The sequence below is a fragment of the Gymnoscopelus microlampas genome (assembly GCF_963454915.1).
Source record: "Gymnoscopelus microlampas genome assembly, chromosome: 3".
NCBI classification, from domain to species: Eukaryota; Metazoa; Chordata; class Actinopteri; order Myctophiformes; family Myctophidae; genus Gymnoscopelus; species Gymnoscopelus microlampas.
The window spans coordinates 25,258,946-25,280,456 of record NC_139940.1 but is presented as its reverse complement, the minus strand read 5'-3'; the positions used below and the strand labels follow the sequence as shown (position 1 = coordinate 25,280,456).

General features: G+C 42.7%; 1 protein-coding gene across 2 annotated transcripts in view; it reads right to left on the bottom strand.

Annotated features, from left to right (window-relative positions):
• Positions 1-807: 807 nt before the first annotated feature.
• Positions 808-21,511, bottom strand: part of sema6cb (semaphorin 6Cb) — a 125,187-nt gene continuing 104,483 nt past the window's right edge. Inside the window, exons 18-21 of one of the 2 annotated variants that reach the window (XM_084053092.1) lie at positions 18,624-18,682; positions 17,564-17,614; positions 13,798-13,953; positions 808-3,549 (exon numbers count right to left, since the gene is read on the bottom strand). In XM_084053092.1, coding sequence (XP_083909218.1) covers positions 2,234-3,549; positions 13,798-13,953; positions 17,564-17,614; positions 18,624-18,682 — 1,582 coding nt within the window. In that variant the 3' untranslated portion in view covers positions 808-2,233. The remainder of the gene's footprint in view (positions 3,550-13,797; positions 13,954-17,563; positions 17,615-18,623; positions 18,683-21,511) is intronic. The other variant, XM_084053093.1, reaches the window with a different exon arrangement.

Here is a 21,511-nt window from a genome sequence, read left to right as displayed (position 1 = left end):
GTCCTTTAATGGAAATTGACTCTTTTCGACACAACAGATGCATAATTTCTGGTGGACCTCTGCTTGCTGTAGTTGCATTTGTATGGATAGTAAACTTTGGGTCAGATGAATTCTAGGAAATATGAATCAACAAATACCATTTTCAAATTCAATTACTAAGTGTCAAAGAATTGACTATGATTTATGTCAACCATGGTCAATCAACTTTACAGAAAAGTGCAAGAGTGGAGAAAGAAGTGAAGAGAAAGAAGATATTTCTCCAGACTCAGCCAACTGGCTTTTACATCCCCTATAGATAATTCTTGGCAGATGTTCAACGAACCAAGCCACCAGGGTGCCAGTTCCACATTCACTCCCAAATATTTACCCAAGGACAATCTCAGCTCACATGGTCAGAGTTCATAGCATTCTTCAATGTTAGCGCACATCTCTTCAACAGAAACGTGTCATCTCCCTTCCTAGTATTAACGTCACTATTCATTTGAACCCAGGTTGAACCCAGGTGATATGTCGGAGATCCAAGGGGATTAGGTTACGAGGAGCAGTGCTCTATACGGCGTCTAAGGAGATGCTCATGCTAAAGAAAAAAAAACAGAAGTTCAGTGGCTGTCATGCCTGATTTATACTTGATTGCCTGCCATGTCGTTCACTGAAAATATCTGATCTAGAAGATCACAACACGTCACATTGAGCTTGTTGATCGGCTATTTTTGGTGCGTGACACTGGTGCACAACAGAGTATAAATCAGGCGCAAGGTAAAGTGAAACCCAGTGGAAACTGACAAGAAAAAGGAGGCAACAAAAATATCTGTAGCCTCAAGCTGTGGTATTCGCTTTGCACCCCCCCTTCCAAAAATCTGCAGGCTCACACTTCAGGGATGTAAAAAAATAAAATAAAAATAAAAGTCCAATAGAAATACATATATGCAATTATATACGACACATACTGACAACCATAAAAAAATGAAACATCTACTATAGCATAGTAGCATCTTAGCTCCTTGCATTTCCCCTACCCCATGTCACACACTATATTAAATAAGGCACACATTTACACATACAGTTAAAATTTGGCTAGTAATTATTCCTTTATTTACAACCAATAGCCACAAAGTTAATAATTATTATAACTGCAGTCCATACTACATATCATGTTTGCTCTCCCAAATGGCATGGCATGTTTTGTCTTTTCCTCTTTGGGTCCAGTTAAGTATTCAAAAACAAAGTATTTTAAGTTTATCTTTATTTTCCATTCAAGAGGTTTTGGAACCCACTGAAGTTGTAGAGCACCATTGTGATAACATTCTAAAATAAACTTTGTGGACCCTACTTAACCAAGTCTTTAGCGTCTAACTTTCTGGATAGGAGAGTCTCCATTTCCAGAAAAGAAAAGAAGAGAAAAGACAAACATAGCTGCTTTGAAGAGTTTTCGTCGAGGTGTCAGTACTATAGATTGGATTTATGTGTTTAGCCAATTGACTTTATGGAATTTGTTAATGAATTGCATGATTTGGTATCGTAAAGACACAAGTTGTCCACATACAAACAGTGCTGTGGCCAGGATCTCTTATAGGATCATTTGATATGCCCAAAGATGAAAGAGTATAAGTAAGGCAAAGACATTACTACTTTTAGGGGAATTTGCTGACTTTTCACCACAGGTTACATGTACTGCATATGTATATGTATACATATACGGTGTGGATATAAACACACATATATATACACACACATGCATAATATAAACACATTCGAGGGTGGGGTGGGTTGGGATTAGTTGCCAACACTACATCAGAAAAGATAAGCAAAAGCAAGAGTCAGAACTCAAAAGCATCACAAGAGGCTTCAGCTTTTAAGTCCAGAAGATGACCCATGTTTTACGTTTTATTTTGAACACCAAGACTTCCAATAACTAAGTTGCATTGTAAATCCACACTGAGGACATTTGCAGCCTAATATAAGGTGGTGGCATCCTGCCAGCCAAGTCCTTCACTGTTCTATAAGCAAGTAGCTGAGCAATACCAATATGGTACAAAGATATTCATTGGACAAAAAGGTTGGGGAAAAACAAGTTGAGGTTTTGGCCACAGTGTCAGTGATTGCCACGTGATCAATTGTCTCCCGTCGCAGGTCAGCAACCTAAAGACCTCTACAGTTATTCAAGGGAAGTTCCTTTCAGAGGAGAGCAGATCAGAGGGTCGTTCACTAGTGCAGCAGTCCACCTCTGGTCTCCTCAGTAGTTGAACTTTCCCTGTTGGTTAACAGGGGATGTGGCAGGGATGAACAGGGGCTTAGGAGGGACATCAGGTTTAAGTGAGGAGGTCCGGCGCACGATGGCCCCCCTGTGGAGGACCTCCTGCTGCTCACCGTTGTAGCTGTGCTGGCGTGTGAGGTACCCATTGGGTATGAGCGGGTAGTGGACCTCGCACGTGCTGCCGGTGGAGTTCATCCGGGCTAGGAGCGGAGGTGGCTGGTGGGGCCCTCCGCCCCGTTGGCTGAAGCTGTGCTGGCGGGGGATCATACCTCCTCCACCTCCCGCGCCTCCACTGGACATCTTAGTGGCGGCAGCGATCAGCGAGTGCCTCTGAGAGGAGTGCCTCCTCTCCAGCGTGGACTGGTGATGCAGGGGGATGTCCGGAGGCACGTCCATGCGCCGCGTCAGGCTGTCACGGGGTAAAGTGGAAGAACTGTAGTAGGGGGCCGACTCTGTCTCGGGGATCTGCGGCTGGATCCGGTTGGAAAAGGCCAGCTGGCCTACACCACCACTGGCCATCAGGCCAGACGGGGTCATGACCTGTGAGATCTTGCTGGAATTTGCTTCATGAATATGTTTAAGGAGCTCATCTAAAGACGTCACCTCCATCACCTTCTGGGGGTAACAGGGGTAGGGTTGCTGGGACAACATACGCTCAGAATTATGAATCTTGCGTTCCTCCGCATGTAAGGGTCCGCCGACCAGAGCACCGTTGGACATGCTATGGGAATAGGGGAAGACCTGCTGGTGAAGAAGGGCTGAACTGGGCCTGGAGCCCATATTGTGTGATTTGGGCTCCTTGGCGTTGTTGCAGTTCTGGTTCTTCTCCCACTGGTTCTTGAAGGCCTTCATGCTCTTGATGGGCAGCTCTGGGGTGGAGTCCGGCGTGGGCAGACCAGAGAGCTCTGAAGAGTGGTGTAGGTGGTGGGGATGGACGAGGTCTCCCATGGAGACCCCATGATGACCGTTTCTCCGTGGCATGTGGTGATCTTTGCCAGGTGGGAAGAAGGAGTTGTAGAATTTGGGAGAAGACACTTCCAGCTTGTCATCTTTGCTCGGGCTGTCCAGCAGACCGTTGAGCTTGGCTAAGCTGCGGAGGGACAGAGCGTGTGGGATGGGAGCCTCAGGGTCCTTGGCCAGCCTCTTGGTTCTGTGGCCTGCATGATTACAGTAGCAGGACACCAGGAAGCCAGAAAGGAAGGCTCCCAGCACAAACGCCACCAACACACAGGCAATCAGCAGGGTGTAGTGGACACTGTGATTGGTCTTTTCCACCTCCGGAGGCCGCCTCACACCTTCAACAGATGTAAAAACAGAGAGAGAGAGAGAGAGAGAGAGAGAGAGAGAGCATAAAAAGGCAAGAAATTCAGTTAAGAGGTTTGACTGACAGAGCCAAAAGAAAAGGCTAATGTAGGTCAAGTACAGTAGCAGCTGGGACAGACAGGTTGTGTTTACAGAGGCTTCACTATGAGGGGAACAGCATAGCATAGGTGGTTGAACTCCGCTCTTGGCTTCCTTCCCTTCCACTGTTAATGGAGCAATAAAGTCTTTCTAGCTATCCTCTCGGAGAGATAGTGGCAGAGGCCAAGAGCTCCCAAGTCGGTGAGAAATCAATTTCGAAAGCAACTGCAGCTTTAAATATTGATGGGTGCATAGCAGCAGAAACCCGAGCAGAAAAATTCAGAGTGTTAATTTGACAGAGTGTAAAAATGTACCCTTGTCAGTGAACAACATTTTGGAGAGTGACACCATTTTCACCAATGTGTGGATCAGGTAAGTTCACCTGGCGAAGATGAATCTCCCCCAAACATTACAGGTTGCAAATGTGTTTGTGTGATTTCTTAAGAAGGAAGCTTTGGCTGTCTTTACTGCTGTGCCCAAAACACAAGGCTATTATAATCAAGTACAGTATGTAAATGTCCTTAGATGATGTGACCCTAAACACCAAGGCAGCGGTGAACCAGCCACCTCTCGCAATCAGAGCTAATTTCGGAGCAGTTGCTGCCATCTTAGGTTAGGTGTTAGGCCATTCTCTGGCCCTTAATGACAGAAAATAATTAGGATTGAGATAGGGGGGGGGGGGGGGGGGTGTGTAGGTGGTCCCAGGGAGGGGGAGAATGTAGGTGTTTCAAAAGAGCCAAATTCAATGGTCATTGGAAGCACAGTTTAAGCATCATAATGGATGCTTGGTGGATCAGTCTTAATTGTGTTTTTTGAGAAGAGGAGAAGACAGAGTAATGACAGAGTGATTGCACGTGTGTGTGTGTGTGTGCGTGTGATCTTGCCGTTGCAAGCATGGAGGAAGAATACTGCAAAGCGGTGGAAGTAGCATCTATCATGACATAATACAGTACTGTATCTGAATCTGTATCTTATTGTCAGCACAAAGGATATAAGTCTCAATGGCAACTGACACCGTGATAATCACATGATGCACGATGGAGAGATGAAGCCTTCATCACTGTCAAAACTTTGCTTTGATTGCATCTTAACCACTTAAACCCTATATATGTCATTCTAAGTCAAATAGCCGATCCACAATCGAGCTCGTAGATCTGCTATTTTTGCAGAATAAATTTCTATTTCCACAGAATGTTCATCCACTTTTGCCATATGTTCGCCTATTATGACATGTCCAGAATAGGTAGGAAATATGGAAAAACTAGCATCAAACATCCTTTATCAATTTAGCCTTGATACAATAGATTATGCTTCAGCTGTGGCTGACTATGACTCTGAAGTTTAACATGTAGGTGACAACTCGTTTTTGTTCACTATTTTGGAGATGACACATTCGAGCAGAGGTGTTGGTAGGAGCTCTCCACCTCATTCCCAACGAATTGCTGCTCGCGGCCACAAGTGGAGTTTTGCTACCATTTCCCAGCAGAAGGATAAAATAGTTCACACTATGGAACACAATTATCATTCTGGGAATAGCATTTTCAATGGAGCTTCAAATTAAAAATCTTCTATGTTTTGCCACGTCTTTTTTAATTGCCTTGGCTTATGGCCACATTAAAAAGTCATTGCTCATTATCGCAATCGTCATTGGTGTCTGTCTGTCTGTCTGTCTGTCTGTCTGTCTGTCTGTGTGTGTGGGGGAAGGGTGGTAAAAGTGATGCCTTCTAATAACTTAATTTTAAACAGCCCGTGTCTTTTCGTGGCATCACATTACACTGGTTGTCAGTCATCTTTACAGCGTCAAAATGACTGTGGTCTGTGTGTTTCTGTGATGACCATCAAAGGAGACAAAGGCAGCCTGCTAGTAGGAATATGCAGATTTATACGACCAGAAAACGGATGCATGTTGCTCATGTGAGCCTACCAGAGAGTCATCCACACTTCCAAGACCATGACCCCCCCTCCAACAAACCCATACACACACACACACACACCAGGAGCCAGACTTATTGAAGGGCTCCTATTGGTCTGGGGTGGCGGCGGGGGTATGAGTCAAGTGGCCTGGTAGGCGATGAAATGCATGGGGGAGGTAAACATAATAATGACTTGTCACAACATGCTTGGCAAGTGGGTGGGATGACTCAATCACTATGTATGTGTGACATATGGTGGCGTGGTCATGTTGAAATTAACACCCAGCGAGGCGTGCGGGTGGACTGGCAAGCTTGCTAGATGGCACGCAGGAGATGCATTCAATGCAGGCCAACTGCACTTGCAGGCAGTGGTGGAAAAAGTACTCAAATGTTTTACTTAAAGTAAAAGTACCAATACTGCAACGTAGAAATACTCTGTTACAAGTAAAAGTCCGGTAATCAAAATTTACTTGAGTAAAAGTACAAACATATTGGTATCAAAATGTACTTCAAGTACCAAAAGTAGAAAGTACTCATTATGCAGAATGTCCCATTTCACAAGTTTCCAAATGTATAAAATGTATAAAGATCTTTTGAAAATAGTAGATCTTCAAGCTCACAATGCGTCGCGATGCGACGCATTGTGAGCTTGTATCTATAAAGTAACTAGTAACTAAAGTTGTCAAATACAGTAATTGTAGTGGAGCAAAAGCATAATATTTGCCTGAAAATTGGAAATACTCCAGTAAAGTAAAAGTCAAATTGTACTTTAGTACAGTACTTTACACCACTGCTTGCAGGCTTGGTCCGGTCCTTGCATGCCGTTATCTCTTCCGGTTATTTGCAGTAACAAACTCAACTGAGGGTGACTTGGGATTGCGCACCTGCCCAAGTGTTTATTCTCCAATTTAGAGAGATTAAATGTTTGAACACAGAAGTGAAAGAGGGGTCTAGCTTTCATCACAAACACCACAAGTGATGCTTGTGTGGTTATGGAAGGCCATCAGCGCCTCAGGAATAGAACTACATACATCGCAGCCATATCCCCAACATTTCTCCCAAGTGTTTACATAATTTCAGAGTCATTTTCGGTGTTCCTTCCTCTCATATGCTGTCACATTATATTTCTGTGTCGACTCGACATGGCCTCAGCTCAGCCAAAGCTTAATATAGAGATACCCAAGTCTGCCAAAAGGTAAACAGACAGATGGGCTGTGTGAGTGGAGGCAGAGGGGGAGGGGAGAGAGATGGTGACAGCGAGGGAGAAAAGGAAAGAAGGGAGATGAGATAAAGTTCAACCTTGGCAAGAAAACCGGCAATGAAGAGGCAAGTGAATAGGTGAAGACTCAAGATCCAAGTGATAAAGGGTGATTTATACTTAGTTGCGCACTGGTGTCGCACGCTGAAAATAGACGTTAGATCTGCTATTTTGGGTGCACGACACCGGTGTGCAGCCAAGTATAACGGGGCTTATAGGAGAGCATGAGAAGGAGAACAGAAAGGGGATGAAAGCCAATAAGCAAAAAATAAAAAAAGAGTGACAGCGAGTGGGGGATTGAGAGAGCAGATTGTAAGGAGGAGTACAGTGAGGAGAGGAGGGAGAGGCAGAAAGGGTGAGAGTGAGTGAGAGAGAGAGAGGCAGACAGACAGACGTGCTGGGGTGAGTGACAGACGTTTTGAAGCCTGGCACTCTGCAGCAGCTTGTGTTATGGTAGGAGAGAGAGAACGATATTGCTCAGCTCACGCTCCTCCGTCGCCTCGTAGGAAGAGAAAAGCTCTGTGATTGTATCCATATTGTTAAAAATAGATGGCGCGGTAGGTTATGTAAGCAAGCAAAAGGTTTATACAACATTGCCTGTGCGGTGTCTTACTAATTGGAGATATATTTGTTTGTGGGGAAAAGAAAGTTGATGCGCCTAGTTGTACAAACGAGGTGTTCTTTCCTCAGGTGGATAGGGAGAGGAAACGCACACTTTCAGTGGGAAATACTTAAACGATACAATAACAGTAATATTGGTTGAGGCAAGTGCTTACAGGCAGCTTAAATCTAAGTACATAGGATAGCACACATGAGTTGCGGTCAAAATGTCGAATCTTCATTTTTGCATCAATGGAAATTAATTCTTTCCATCTCTAAATGGACATGAAAGCATCAATACTTTCCTCTGTGAGGAACGGTGATTTCCATTCGTCCATAATGTATTTTCAAGGTCACAGGTGTAACATTTAAAACGGCGGACCAACTTTCTCCTTTGTGTGTGTAACTTTTCCATTGTGACAGGCTTTTCTCAAGGGTACGCTCAAATGTTTTTTCAACTTGGAAAACTAACCATGTGCTATTTCTGTGCATTGAGAGAAGATGTTCCAAAATAGCATTAATTAGTTTCGGTTTCTCCAAGCTTAGGAGCATATGTAATTGTTCCATTAATGGATACTCGATCCCAATGAGAAGGAACGCAGAGAAAATTCCCCCAGGCTTCATAGGCAAGTTCATTTCTACTGTGTTAAACAATAACAACATTACCTGGTGAAAGTCTTCCATTTCTGCACAAATGGAAATAATGAACTATTTTCTATTTCAAAGAGAATTGTTAGGGTGGCAAAAGAGCAATTTTGTGCCTTACCATGACATAGTAATTTGACAATTTAAATACCTGATGTCTATGTGCTGACAGAGATGGTTAACAAACATAGCTTGATTGTGTAGGTGCATAAGTGTACAGTACATGCATTACTTTTGTATGTGTGTAAGTGCATGTGCATGATTGTGTACATGCACAAGGGTCTGGGTTGTTGAGTGAGTGAATTCAATCATGTACCACTTGTTATTAGAAATTTGCATAATATTCCACACCAGTGCCCAGCCAATTGGATGCAGTTTGATTTATGCGCATGAGGTAATATGATATGCTGTAATGTAACCGATCCATTCCGATTGAAAAGTAGTGGTAATGAGCACCGCATTTCACTTTAGGGGTGTTGATGCATACAGAGCATCGACAGGTTTCATTACTATTTTGATTAAATACTGGTAAATTACGCATGCTGTACCAGCTGGCATCCAGATACACACAGATTTCCTGTGTTTTTTCTTATAACAAAATCTGTGTTTAAAAACATATTTAAATAACCAAATATGTCTCACCACATGGAACAAAAGATGGTTTTAAACACTTCTACAGCAGTGTGGTAGAATTGACATTTCATGAAATCATTGCAGGCAATCAAATCAGGCATAGCACATGCATCATGCAACAGCATAAAATGTTTTTTTTTTAAAAAGACCCATTTTTGCCATTCAGTGGATGGTAAAGCATATACAGTATGTTCCAAATCTATCTATCTATTGTTGTCACTAAAACAATATACTGTAGATACTACACTCAGTAAAATCCTCAGTGTTAATTGTGTGTACAAATGGAACTAAATGAACCATTATGGGTCAGTTTGGTTTCATTTATACACGCTCACATCTTTTTTAATTAACACTCAATATTTTACACATTAGAACTTCTGCTTTACCAACCAGCTTAGAGAGACAATCCATACAAAGTGAACGTTTTATCACAGTAATACCATCAAATGAGAATGCTTTAAACATCTATACTAATATAGCTTGACATCTTAAAAGGGTTTGTAGAAGAATGCCAGCACAGATATTGAGTATAATGGTGCACATTTTTCACAATCATCTCAATTTACATGTCAAGCTGAATGCAAAGATGTAAAAACAAGAAAAGAAAGAAAGGAGGAAGAAGGGAAAAAAAACACACCACTTGTTCATATTCTGTCCTTGTATCAGGTAAGGATGTCAGTTATAGTCTGAAAATGATTGCCAGTGGTGTGAATTGTCTCTCTAAGGTGGGCCATAGAGAAACTTCTTTCAGGCTATGAAAACACAGCCAAGCACAGTTTCAGCCATAGGTTTGAAACTGGAAAGACAGATCATAAAGAGGATCAAGGGTTGAGAGGATTCAACAAAGGAGGCAGGTACAGCTAAAAGGGGTTAGTTCAACGTAAAACTAAAACAAAAAAACAAGCAGGTAAAACTATTCCCCAGAGGTCAAGGAGACAGAAGAAAGGGTAAGGGGTTAGGGCTAGGAGTCAGAACAACTGCATAGAAAGATTTGATCACTGTGGGCCCCGTGGATCACTGTGACACTCAACACACTCTCCACCCTCGCACTGAACTCAAGTGCATTACACACTCAAACCCTCAGTGTTAATGTCACCAAATGGACCCGTAAGTGTACAGTCCTGAGTTACAAATGGATACATCAAGACTCAGGGTTTCACTGTGTAGCTGTCATGAAATAAAACTATATTAAAATGGTGCATTAAGTAAAGTGACGTATTCTTTAAAGTGATGGATTATATAAAGTGACATTCTGTATGTGCAATGACTTGTAGGGAGTTGTAAGATGTAAAACATGATGTCACTTATGATGTTACTCATAGTTGCTATGAAGCGCTGGTGAGCTGAGTGGAAAAATGAGCTAGTTTTGAGTGACCTTTAATGAGCGCCATTAAGACATGCCAGTGACTAAAAGTTACCCAAAATTGGCAGCTACACTTAGACCGGCTGGGCTTTTTAATTATTATTTTTTGTTGGGGGGGTGGGGGGGTGGGGTTGCGGGTGTACAGTATGCGCTCTACCAGGTTTTCTGAGTTTGCAGTGGTACACCCATAATGTTTATCACACCACTACAGAGCTAATGTCATTTATTTAAATGTTTGCCTTCTACAGAGCCGTGTTCCGAAATCAGATAACCACCATGTGAAAAATCCATACCAATAGTTACTGGTGAAATGAGTATTTCTGAGAGCGGAGATGTAAAGAGGAATTCATTTGTCTTAAACTGAGAATTAAATGGGGGAAGACAATAGCTGAACGGAATCGATACCTAGGAAGGAAATAACGCAGGCAGTGTTTTGCCAAGGTCTTCAGAGGTATAAATAACTCTTTAGAAAACTTGTTAGCAACGATTCCCCCCCAAAGGACACCAACATGAACATGAAAAAGGTTCAGTTGGGGTTCACTCACTGCTCCTCCTACAGCATTTTAATGAGCCTGCTTCACTTGCTTCCATTATTAATCCATCTCCCTTTGCTTGTCAGGTAAATTACCTGTTAGCCTAGGTTCTTTGGTCACAATGACACTAGTTCATCTGACAGTGTAAAGGTCAATTCACCATAGGTGGGAGAGGAAAAAAAATCAGTTTACATGTAAAACATGTGTCTGGTAAATATTGTGCTGTGAGCACATAGGTCTGCCTTTTCACACAATGGAGAGGTGGGTGTATTCCCCTGATGAAGACAGTTTTAGTATAACCTGACTGCTGGTGTTGTTTTTCTTAGCCCTGCCTTTTAGGGTATCGTAGTGTTTACATAACACTCTGCAGCTACCCATATTGGAGTTTATCTTTCACCTTTGATAAGAAAAAAAACCTGCTTAGGTACAGTATGTGCTAGATAGAACAATGTCTTGGGATTTGACATGGCTTGTGTATTACTTGGGAGTCAGCATTTGTATCTGTTACTTATACTAGTCTATAGCTTTAAAAAAAATAATGTTTACATCACATACAGTACAGTCAGTCCTTGTATCATTGTCTCTCTTCCCTGTGTCACTATGCAAGCCAAGTCAATAGTGGGGTGACAAGGGCCCCACAATTCAATAAATAGAATTTTATAGTGTTAAAGATTATGGCAGGTTTAGTTCTTTTAACTTAGTGATTGTTATTTAAACCCCCCGGCCCTGACATCAACTGGATGCAACTTTCCTATTATTTCCTCTATTCCTCACACAGTTCTTAATATTTCTTGAGGAGTTTAGTAGACTCAATTACCACCTCATAGTATTATGAACTTCCGATAATTAAGTTTCTTTGCCCATCATTGTAAAACACATACTGTACACTGCATATACAGTTCATGTAGTAATTCACCAGAAGGGTTGGCCTCCATTTGGCAGGTTGGGGTTCGGCATATTGTGGCAAAGACACATCAATATATAGAGGATTGAACATACTGTATGACCAACTGTTTGTTACAGTGTGATGCTACCATGCTGAACTTAACCCTTAATCATCACACAGTATGTATGGTATATATGATGTACTGTACAGTATACAGTTTGTGATTCTAATGTATGCGTTTATACTTTCTACATAGGGCTGGGTGAGATGACTTCAAATCAATATCATGATTATTTCAAACTCTTGCCTAGATTACAATTAATGAATGATTTTTGTGAGCTTGTAGATCTGTTATTTTCACTATTTTTGTAAGGCACCGTTGTAGAAAGTATAACAGAGGGTTAAAGGTCAGACTAATTGATTTCTTCAAATATAAAATAATCTATTCTGATTTTTTTTGTGTTGATTCTTTATGCAAATGTATATATATATATATATATATATATATATATATATATATATATATATATATATATATATATATATATATATTATATAAATTATATAAAAAAACATGCTTCTCGACTGTTTGGTTATAAGTCAGTTATTGGTTCTAAACATAAGTTTCAATATATTTTCGGTCAATTGCCTTATTTCTATTTCTACATCTAATTAAGTATTTGTAGCTACGTACTAAGAGATACTGTAACTAGAGATAGAGAAACGGCGCTGGAGGTAAAGAATAGATCTGTGTCACTGTTTCTTCCACCATAGCTCCTGTTTTCCACTGCTCTCCAGACTCAAGCTGCTGCAGCAACGACATTGGCTGAAGTCAATCGCATTGCTCTAGTTTCCATTACATCCTTCCTCCTCGCCATCGGCTGACTCGCTGTCCCAGGCCCCCGCTGGTTATTTATCTGTTACAGGGTTTTTCTCATTTGAGTCTGAGTGGCTCATCATTGCAGTCACAGACACTGAATGGAAGCCTCGCTAGCTCAGGATTTATGGACTCAACACGGTGCCAGAGGAAGCCAGTGACGAAGGAAGACATAATGTAAGAGTGTTTAGGTATGACTGGATATTCATGGTTCCACTGAAGGAGCAATACTGTATGGACATTATTTTTTTGTGGTTAGCAAAATGGCAGCAGGTTCAATCCCCTCAATGGTAAATGAGTCTGTCCAGTTGCAGTGTGCTTAACAAGACACAGAACCTGCTCGGTAATTGGAAGTTTCACTGGATAGAACCTTCAAGTTAAAAGCTAAATGTAACATGTGAACGTAGACAGCACGAGAAGAGAAGACAGAGTTTCCACTTCCGTGGCATGCGTCTTGAAGGTTGGAAACATGCCGGGGAACAGGAAGGGCATTTGTGCATTGACGAGCCAAATAAGATGAGGCAAGCCAAGAAATAACATGAAGGCGTGCGGATGCACAGTTGTTTGCACTTGCATGTTCAGTTTGACTTGAGGACTTTATTAGATCCAATGCAGGATCTATTTACGTGATTAAATTTTCTAAACTCCTAGCTGCATATCTAAGCACATCTACTGTAGATTTAAGATGGAATGTACATGAACGGCAATTTCTTAACCGTCAGCAAGCCTTTTGGAATGCTTCTGTTTCTTATGCCATCAATATCTTTCTGCTAAGCGTAGTGGTCTGTGATGTTATCTACTGTTTATCTTGCAGCACCTTTCAGCCTTATCACAAAGTGCTTTAAATCTTTGGTAAGCTGACTGGGCAATTATCAATCATGTCACGTCCGATTGGAGATTAAGCAAAACTAATGAAGTGTATTGGTAAAACAGCTAACCAAAGCTTAATGCTTTTTACAAAGAGATCGTTTAATCTGGAGAGTTACGCCTGATTTATACGTATTTGCGCGACACGATGTGCAACCAAGTTATAACTCAGACTTGAGATGTTAGTGAAGTACTTCAAGTGTTATTTCACTGCTGGAAGAACATCCCATTTTTAGCTTGCATACTTCCATGTGAGGTCAACAACTTGTCCTCCTCACCACCACAGATCAGGCTTTGCTTTTCTTTTTCTAGACTCCAGATAGCAATCATTGCAAACAATGAATACCGCTGAGGGGCATCACTCTGGATACACAGGGTGGTTCATATGGTGGTAGCATGCTGCTGAAAAGGTGTGATGTTCTCTCACAGTGAAATACAATCTTTAACTTTCAACAGCGGGTGTTAGTTGTCAGCCTGGTTAGAAGTGTACAGTGAAGCTTCTAGGGCCCAGCAGTGCAATCCTCTGCAGGTCAAAATTAAGCAAGAACAGACACCCCACCCCCTTACCCTCCATCTCCACACTGATTGGCTCCGAGTCAGGTGACCCCTGTTCCCCAACTGGGGGAGGGCCATCAGGACCTGTACCTCTTTCAGGGTCACCTGCCTCCTTTGGGAATGCCGCCCCCTGATAGGTTGTGCTGGCGCTTGTGGGTGTGGTCTTCCCTGTAGTTGTAGTGAGGGGGAGGAGGGGCAACAAAATGATCAATTAGTGCAATGTGAAATTACAACAAGTAATTTTGTAAAAGATCAAGTCTTATTTTACCCCAGATCAATACCAGTGTGGAAAAGATTACAGTCAAAGCTGTCAACGACTAAGCAGAGAGCTCCCCTTCATGACAGTGAGGAAAAGTGACAAGCGCATAGAGCGCAAAATAGTCATTTATAAACAAACTGGGACTCTCTTCTCTATGGTTGCTACATTATGTCATTTTATCAGCTCAACAATGCACCTTATCAGTCTCTCCACAAAACTGATTTCATGGTTTTGATTTGGTTTATTTTCCCAGGTGAACTCTACTGCAAGAGCTTACAGTAGTTGACCCATTACCACGTTTGTGACAGAAAACACTTGGCAACCTTTAAACGATGACACCAAAAAACAGTCTAGTCTAATGTTAAATTTGCAATTACATTGCATGCTGTATCTACATAAAAAACCTTGCAAAGGGCTTTGTAACTTTTCAAATAGCTGCAGGCAGCAAAAATCCTTTGAGGAAAAAATAAGAATGCTCAATGCCGTTATGATTTGAATAGACTGCTGGCTGCAAGTTTTCCGAACTTTGCTGCCTTTTGTTTGTTACTGAAGCACTGAGGAATCTGTAGTCACTGGTGCTCCAGTCTATTTTATAGCAAATCCCCCTTTTGTTGGTAGGCTTTGGTCCAGCTGGCTGGACCCTGTATGAATGAGCCTTCCAGTGCAGATCGACTTCTACCATTGTTAAAATGTCCTCCGTGCCTGCTCCACTGTGGTAAGTGTTTTCACAGATAGGTGGAAATAGATACTAGTACCACCTGGCTAGGTGATAGTATTTACCAAACCTCTTTTTTCCACTATTTCATCAAAGCTTTTTTTACAGCCAACATCTAGGTCAACTGGATTGATTCATACGGCAGCCATTTTGCTCTCAGGTCAAACATATTATAGTCAATGGCAAACCGCTTACAGAAAACATGATAACAGCCAATTTCTGTGATTACTTTACGCATACGGCAAGAAACCTGCTGGGTTTCTGCCTTGTATTATCAAACATTTATTTTCATGACACACATTCGCATCAGGAGTGCGCTCTTCAGTCAGCGTTTGTCCTTGAAGTTTGATCTGCATCATACGGCTATTGGCTTGGGCTTTCCCACTAATAAGCCAACCATAATGTTAGCATACTGAAGAGTGCCTGCCCAGACTGGAGGCGAAAGGGCTGTTTCTCTCTCCATCTCTCTGTGCCAGTTGACAGCTTTCGCTCTGAATAAGGTGCCCTGTCAGTGCGCCATCTGTGCCAGGCAAATTAAAGCGGCACACAAGGGAGACCTGGGCCTTAGTGCACTGGACAATAGCTCCAGGACTTTAATATTCGCTCAATTTATCATGTTTGTGTTTGTGTCCCAGTGCATTTGTGTGGGTTGATATTGTTTCTCCTCCGTGACTGCAGAGAAAAAAGAAGTACAAAGAAGGCATGTTACGCAACAGAGAGGCATTTGATTACCTACAGAGATGAGGTTCTGTCTCACACCCTTCTCTCTATAGGCCAGGATTGTTTGGCGACGAGGGAGAAGATGAAAGGGAGCGTCCCGCCCTTGGCGTGCTCCCGATCGGGGCAATGGAGCCGCAGGTACCATAGCAGCTTTGTTCAGCATATGTGGTGTTTTATCGTCCAGGAAAGCTGATAATTGATCTTCAGTGTGAAGGCTTAAAAGGTCTTTTTGTTTAATTCAGACAAAGTAAAAAAAGAAAAAATCTGGCTGTGTATGGAGAACTTCAAACAATGCGAGCAAGCATGGGGATGGTGGGAGCTCCATGGGATTAAGCGGCAGGGTTGCTTCATTAAGCCTTGCTACCCAATGAGTGGTAACTCCTTCAGCAGGGAGGGTACACAGGAGCATTGAGGGACTATGGGACTGTGGAGGTCTGGTGCTAAGCCACCAACAGACAGAATGGCTCTCTGTTGGGAGATGGAGAGAGACTGGGCGAGATGTTGGATGGATTGCTCTGCGCAACAGTGATGATACTAATCACTGGGCTGGATAAACCATCACCATTAGCTCCCCTACAGGGTAACAGAGTAGAAAAGCATTAGTTTCCCTCTCTCAGCAACTGACTTAACTTTTTATTGGAATGGTAGCCTTAAAGGGGCACTGTCACACTGTTGATGTGAACATGGTCGTGTTTTTGGTGAACGGTGAACTGAACAACCGTTTGAAATTAACTTGAACTCTAGCGTCCCTATTCTGTGGTGAACATTCAGCAAAAATAGCAGATCGACAAGCTCAAATTGCATCGCAACATGTTGTGAGCTTTTAGATCGTCTATTTTTGCAGAAGAGATTTGTTGTAGTAGTACTAGCGGACCTAAACAAATATTGTCAAGCCTTTATTCGATAGTGACAGAGGAAAGAGATAGGAAATGCGGAGAGAGAGTAGGGAATGACATGCAATACATGTTTCGGTCGGCCGGGAATCAAACCGGGGACTCGATGATCGGGGCATTTTGTCATGTGGTATGCACCCTAACCACTTGGCTATTGGGACGCCAAACCCTAGTGACATCACTGGGGTGAACTTTTGAACACAACATAAATGTTTTTTTCAGAGACACAGAAAACTGCTCAATTTTATGCCCGCAAATGGAACATTAGCCATAAAACAAATGGAGATGTAAAAAATTCTGATAGTTTCCCTTTAAAATGGTTTGCTAACACAGCCTTGCTCTCACCCTTCTTATGGCAAGCCAATGACATTGCATTCCCGTTCCAGGGCTAATACGGGGTCTCAGTGTCTGGCCAGTGGAGTAATGGGACGTGACATGGATGATGATCCCTCCCGATACAGGGCATTAGGCAGCCTGGCCACCATAGCTACAGGCCTGTCAAAAGAGTGATGCTACCACTGCTCCGGACAATAGCTCCAATGTTTAAGCTGTCGGCTCGAGTGAGAGAGAGGTGGCATGGGGGACTGGTCTCCTGCCACACAAAAGCCGCTCTGGCCCCATTCGGTTGTAAACCAGCAAAAACATACACATTTATATTTTTCCGGCAGTTAGCTGATGGTCTTCAGAGTGACAGACTATGGAGGGAGGTATTGGGGGGATCAGTGTCAAGTCAAGTACTCTGACAGGACTCATGATTGTTGATGGATACATTGAATGTTTTCGGGCACATTATGGTTACATGACAGCATGTTTAACTGCTTGGCTCCCCTGCCACCCATTTCAGTGTATCATATATTACCAAGGGTCATCTACTACTTAACCCAAGATGTGTAGCACAGAAGAATTTCACTGCCTGCAATGTTGCTACCTGCTGTATTGAGCATGGCACAATAAGGCCTGATTTATAATTGGTTGCGTGCGGGTTGTGGCACACAAAAGCTAGCAGATCTACAAGCTCACAATGACTTGCACCGCGATTTGTTTGTTGGGAGCTTGTAGATCGGCTATTTTCGGTGCATGACACTGGCGCGCAACTAAGCATAACTTCGATCCCCTTGAACTATGTGGTAACCAGGAATATGAGACTGCTGAAACAGTTAAATGGTACAGTAGAAGGTTAAGGTTACTGACCATACGCTGAATCGGCTGCTGTGTTTTGTCTCCGTGTGGTTGCCAGGATGTCTGGAAAAGAATGAGATAAATAAAAACATTATTCTGGGAATAATTGAGAGGCCAATAACTTCCATTCATTTCCAATGGGAGAATGCTTTCTTGGATTTTCTCCTGTCCTTTGCGTTCCTGATCACATGTATAGAAAAAAAAAAAAAAAAAAAGACCACTTTGTTACTAACTACATAATCAAACCAGAGTATGAGCAATTACTGCTTAATTAACACAGGGAAAATGGGAACAGTTTTCCTGTAGGGGTTTGTGAATGGAGGCGGGCAAAATTAATCTCCTAACTCATAGATATTCAACTGGCGGCCCGCGGGCCACGTGCGGCCCGCGAGGAGCTTCCTTGTGGCCCCTGGCCATATTCGGAAAAAAAAAAAAAAAAAAAAATTTTTTTTTTTTTTTTTTTTTTTTAAATTTTCATAATTATTATTTATTTTAACTTTGATTTATGTTATCAAAGTTAAAACAGTACAAATTATTTATCCTTCATTAGTTCTTGAAAGGCCATCTTTCATTGGAACTTAACTTAGAACCTTAAATAGAACCGAATTAGACCCGAAAAAAGGTTGATTTATATTGGTCAAATAGAACCGAATTAGACCCGAATTAGACCGAATTAGACCCGAATTAGACCCGAAAAATTTCGCGCGCGTGCGCAAAGCGCACGCGCGCAAATTGTGTGCGCACATGCACGCGCGCTGCGCGCGCGTGCATTTGCGCTGTGTGGCCCCCGACTCCAAATTATTTTACAGTTGTGGCCCCCTGCCTAATCTAGTTGAATACCCCTGCCCTAACTCCTTCAGTGTGAACTCAGCCGCTGCCCTTGCTGAGACAGCGAAATGAATGCACTGAAATACTGCATTACAATTTGTTAGAACGCCAATCACTTAAGTCTTCTTTCTTTCAGACACGGGAATCCATTAACGTACAAACTCAATAACTTATTCTGTGAGAGCCTTTATTGGACGTGTGTGGCTTGAGAGTCGTAGTAAATACAATTGTGTTTAAACCATACCATGGCAGGTGTCAGGGTACTGGAGGTAGCCGTCCTCCACATCCTGTTCAAACCCGCCCCTGGAGAGAAAGGAAGAGACACACACACACACACACACACACACACACACACACACACACACACACACACACACACACACACACACACACACACACACACACACACACACACACACACACACACACACACACACACACACACACACACACACACACACACACATTATATTTGCATCAATCCATTTGATTTGTTGTCCATTATAATAGAGCCTACTGGCCTCTTAATTTACTGCGTTGGAGACTTTTTAAATTTGTTTTTGTTTACAGGAAAGGGGGTTGTGAGTTTATGTACTATATGTGTGTACTGAAACCAAATTGAATCCCCTTTTTTGTGTCTGGCTGAGGTCAGGGTGTCTGTGTCTTTTGTGGTTCCATTATTCATTATTGTGCCAAGCCCAGATAATTTTGTAATCATCAACTGTACCGTTTATGGAATTGAGAAAGGAAAGCGAGTGTGTGTTTGTGTGTGTGTGTGTGTGTGTGTTTTACAACGTTGTTGATACATATCTTTGGGCCAACTTTTATCTGAATGCACTGAACAATGCCAGATGTTCTTTATCAAATTGTTCCTTCTCATGCCAAGCTCACAACGTATGTGCTATGTTCCTACCAAAGAAATATTCATATTCCTTCATTTGTTGCTTAACTCGTGTTTCTTATTGAATGGGAAAATTAGCTTGACAGCCCTTGATTTATATTTTCCGCTGTAGCTGCGAAAATGTGTCTACAAATGACACCCTGTTCTTGCTGCAATGGACGCACCATCTTTCACCTTGGAGTCAATCAGAAATCAAAGACCCGAACGCATCCAGACGCATCTCTTCCATAAGTAATGAGATGGCACTGACGCACCATTGAGCGAGTGCCCCCTTAGCTGAGCAGCACACAATTACATCAATGCCAATGAACCTCCCACACATTGCATCGACTGCATGTGCAATAAAAGGGTCAGAAAGACACATGAACACTCCAATACAAGCGTGAGTTCAGTATGCTCACGTGTGCACATTCCTTCTGTACAGAACATAAAATAATCCTTGCTTCTCATGATTCTCAGAATAAAAACAAGAAAACAGCCAGCACTCAGTAATGTCCTTTCATTAATTTACTTTTAAGACAGGGAAGCGCAGATGTAACTGTCCAGACAGAAGCCCCCTGAATGTGTGTGGGGGTCTGCATTAATCAACAGGTGTGTAGTCACACCCAGGTGACCCAGGCCAGGTGTTACTGCATATATCAGCCACACAGTAGCGTTAGTCCCTTTCTATTCCAAGGTTCATTTTGTTCAGAGGAAGGAGGAGGAAAAGTGTAGCCTTCCTGGCACACCATGCTCCCCAGGGACAAGGGGGGGGGGGGGGGGGGCGGGGGCAGCAGGAGAGCTAGAGCCACACACACAGAGAGTGAGAGCAAGAGAGAAAGAGAGAGCGAGCGAGAGCACGCAGTGGAGACTGCCTCTTTGGGTCAAGTCAGTCAACAATTTATGCCACCTCTGGGTGAGGTAGAAAGCAGAGGAGAGAATGATAGTTTGAGTGAGTGAGAGAGGTGAAAGAGAGAGAAAGAGACAAGGAGGGTGAGAAACAGAGGGAAATATAAAGATACAGACACAAAGGAAAGAGAAGGAGGTCCCTGGTTATTTGTAGTCCATCCCCCTTACTGACTTCATGAGCTGCTGTGCCTGGAGCCAAGCTCTGCCAAGACTGCCTCCTGACACCATTCCTTTCTCTTTCTCTCCCTTGATTCTTTCTTCACTTCTTTCCTTTCAGAACCCCCCTTCTTTTCTATTGCCTTCTTTCAACCTCTCCATCTCTTTACTTCTCCCTCAGCCTCCTTCTTCCTTCTGTCTCTTCCTTTATTGCACAGTTTACTTTTTGTCCAATCCTCTTATTCTGTCTCCTTCCTTACCTTCCTGTTTCTCCATCTTACTATTGTTCTCCATGTTTCATTCTCACCCGCCCCTCTTTTTGATGGCCCCTCCCCTCTCTCCCTAGTGGACAGAGGCAGGCGGCATGGCCGGCAGAATATTGTGGTCAATCTCTCTCAGGTTCTAGTCCATTGGTTTCCAGCATGCCACTGTCCTGCCTGACAAACATTGGCTCATAAATCAAACTTCACATAGCCACTCAGTACATCGCCAGCATGTGGCCACATTCCCAGTGTGTGCAAACGCTCTCGCAAACAGACACACACCCACACACGAGCGCACGCACGTGTGTGTATGTGCACACCCTTGTGAGCATATGCATGCGCACACACACAGGTAGACAGATGCACATATAGTACACACACCCACAGAAAACACACTCCAAAAAATGTATTAAAAAAAAAGTTATTATGCATAGTAATACATATCCATAATTAAACATTAAAAATAAACAGGTGGTCATTGGCCAATCAGAGTGATATGCAATAATGTCTACGCATCCAGCAGCCATGATAATCCTTTGAACACCAGTTGATAGTGGACAAGAAGGGCTTGATATACTTGGTTACACATACATATACAAAAATAGACGATCTACAAGCTCCCGTGTCACAGCCCATCGTGATGGGAGCTTGTAGATCGGCTATTTTTCGGTGCATGACACCAGCGTGCAACCAATATCCAGCTCGAGTTTGCTGGAATGTCATTCGACAGACCACTACACACTCAGTTTACAACCTGTGTCCACAGGCGTACAAAATAAAAAATAAAACAATAACTACGTTAAAGTGATTTAGGAGTAGCCATATATCAACCATGGAGGGAGAGGCAGAGGCCTAGACTGTCAGGCGGCAATGTAGGAGAAGAAAATAGTGCCATTAACGCCTCTCCTCCTTCTGCTCTACCCT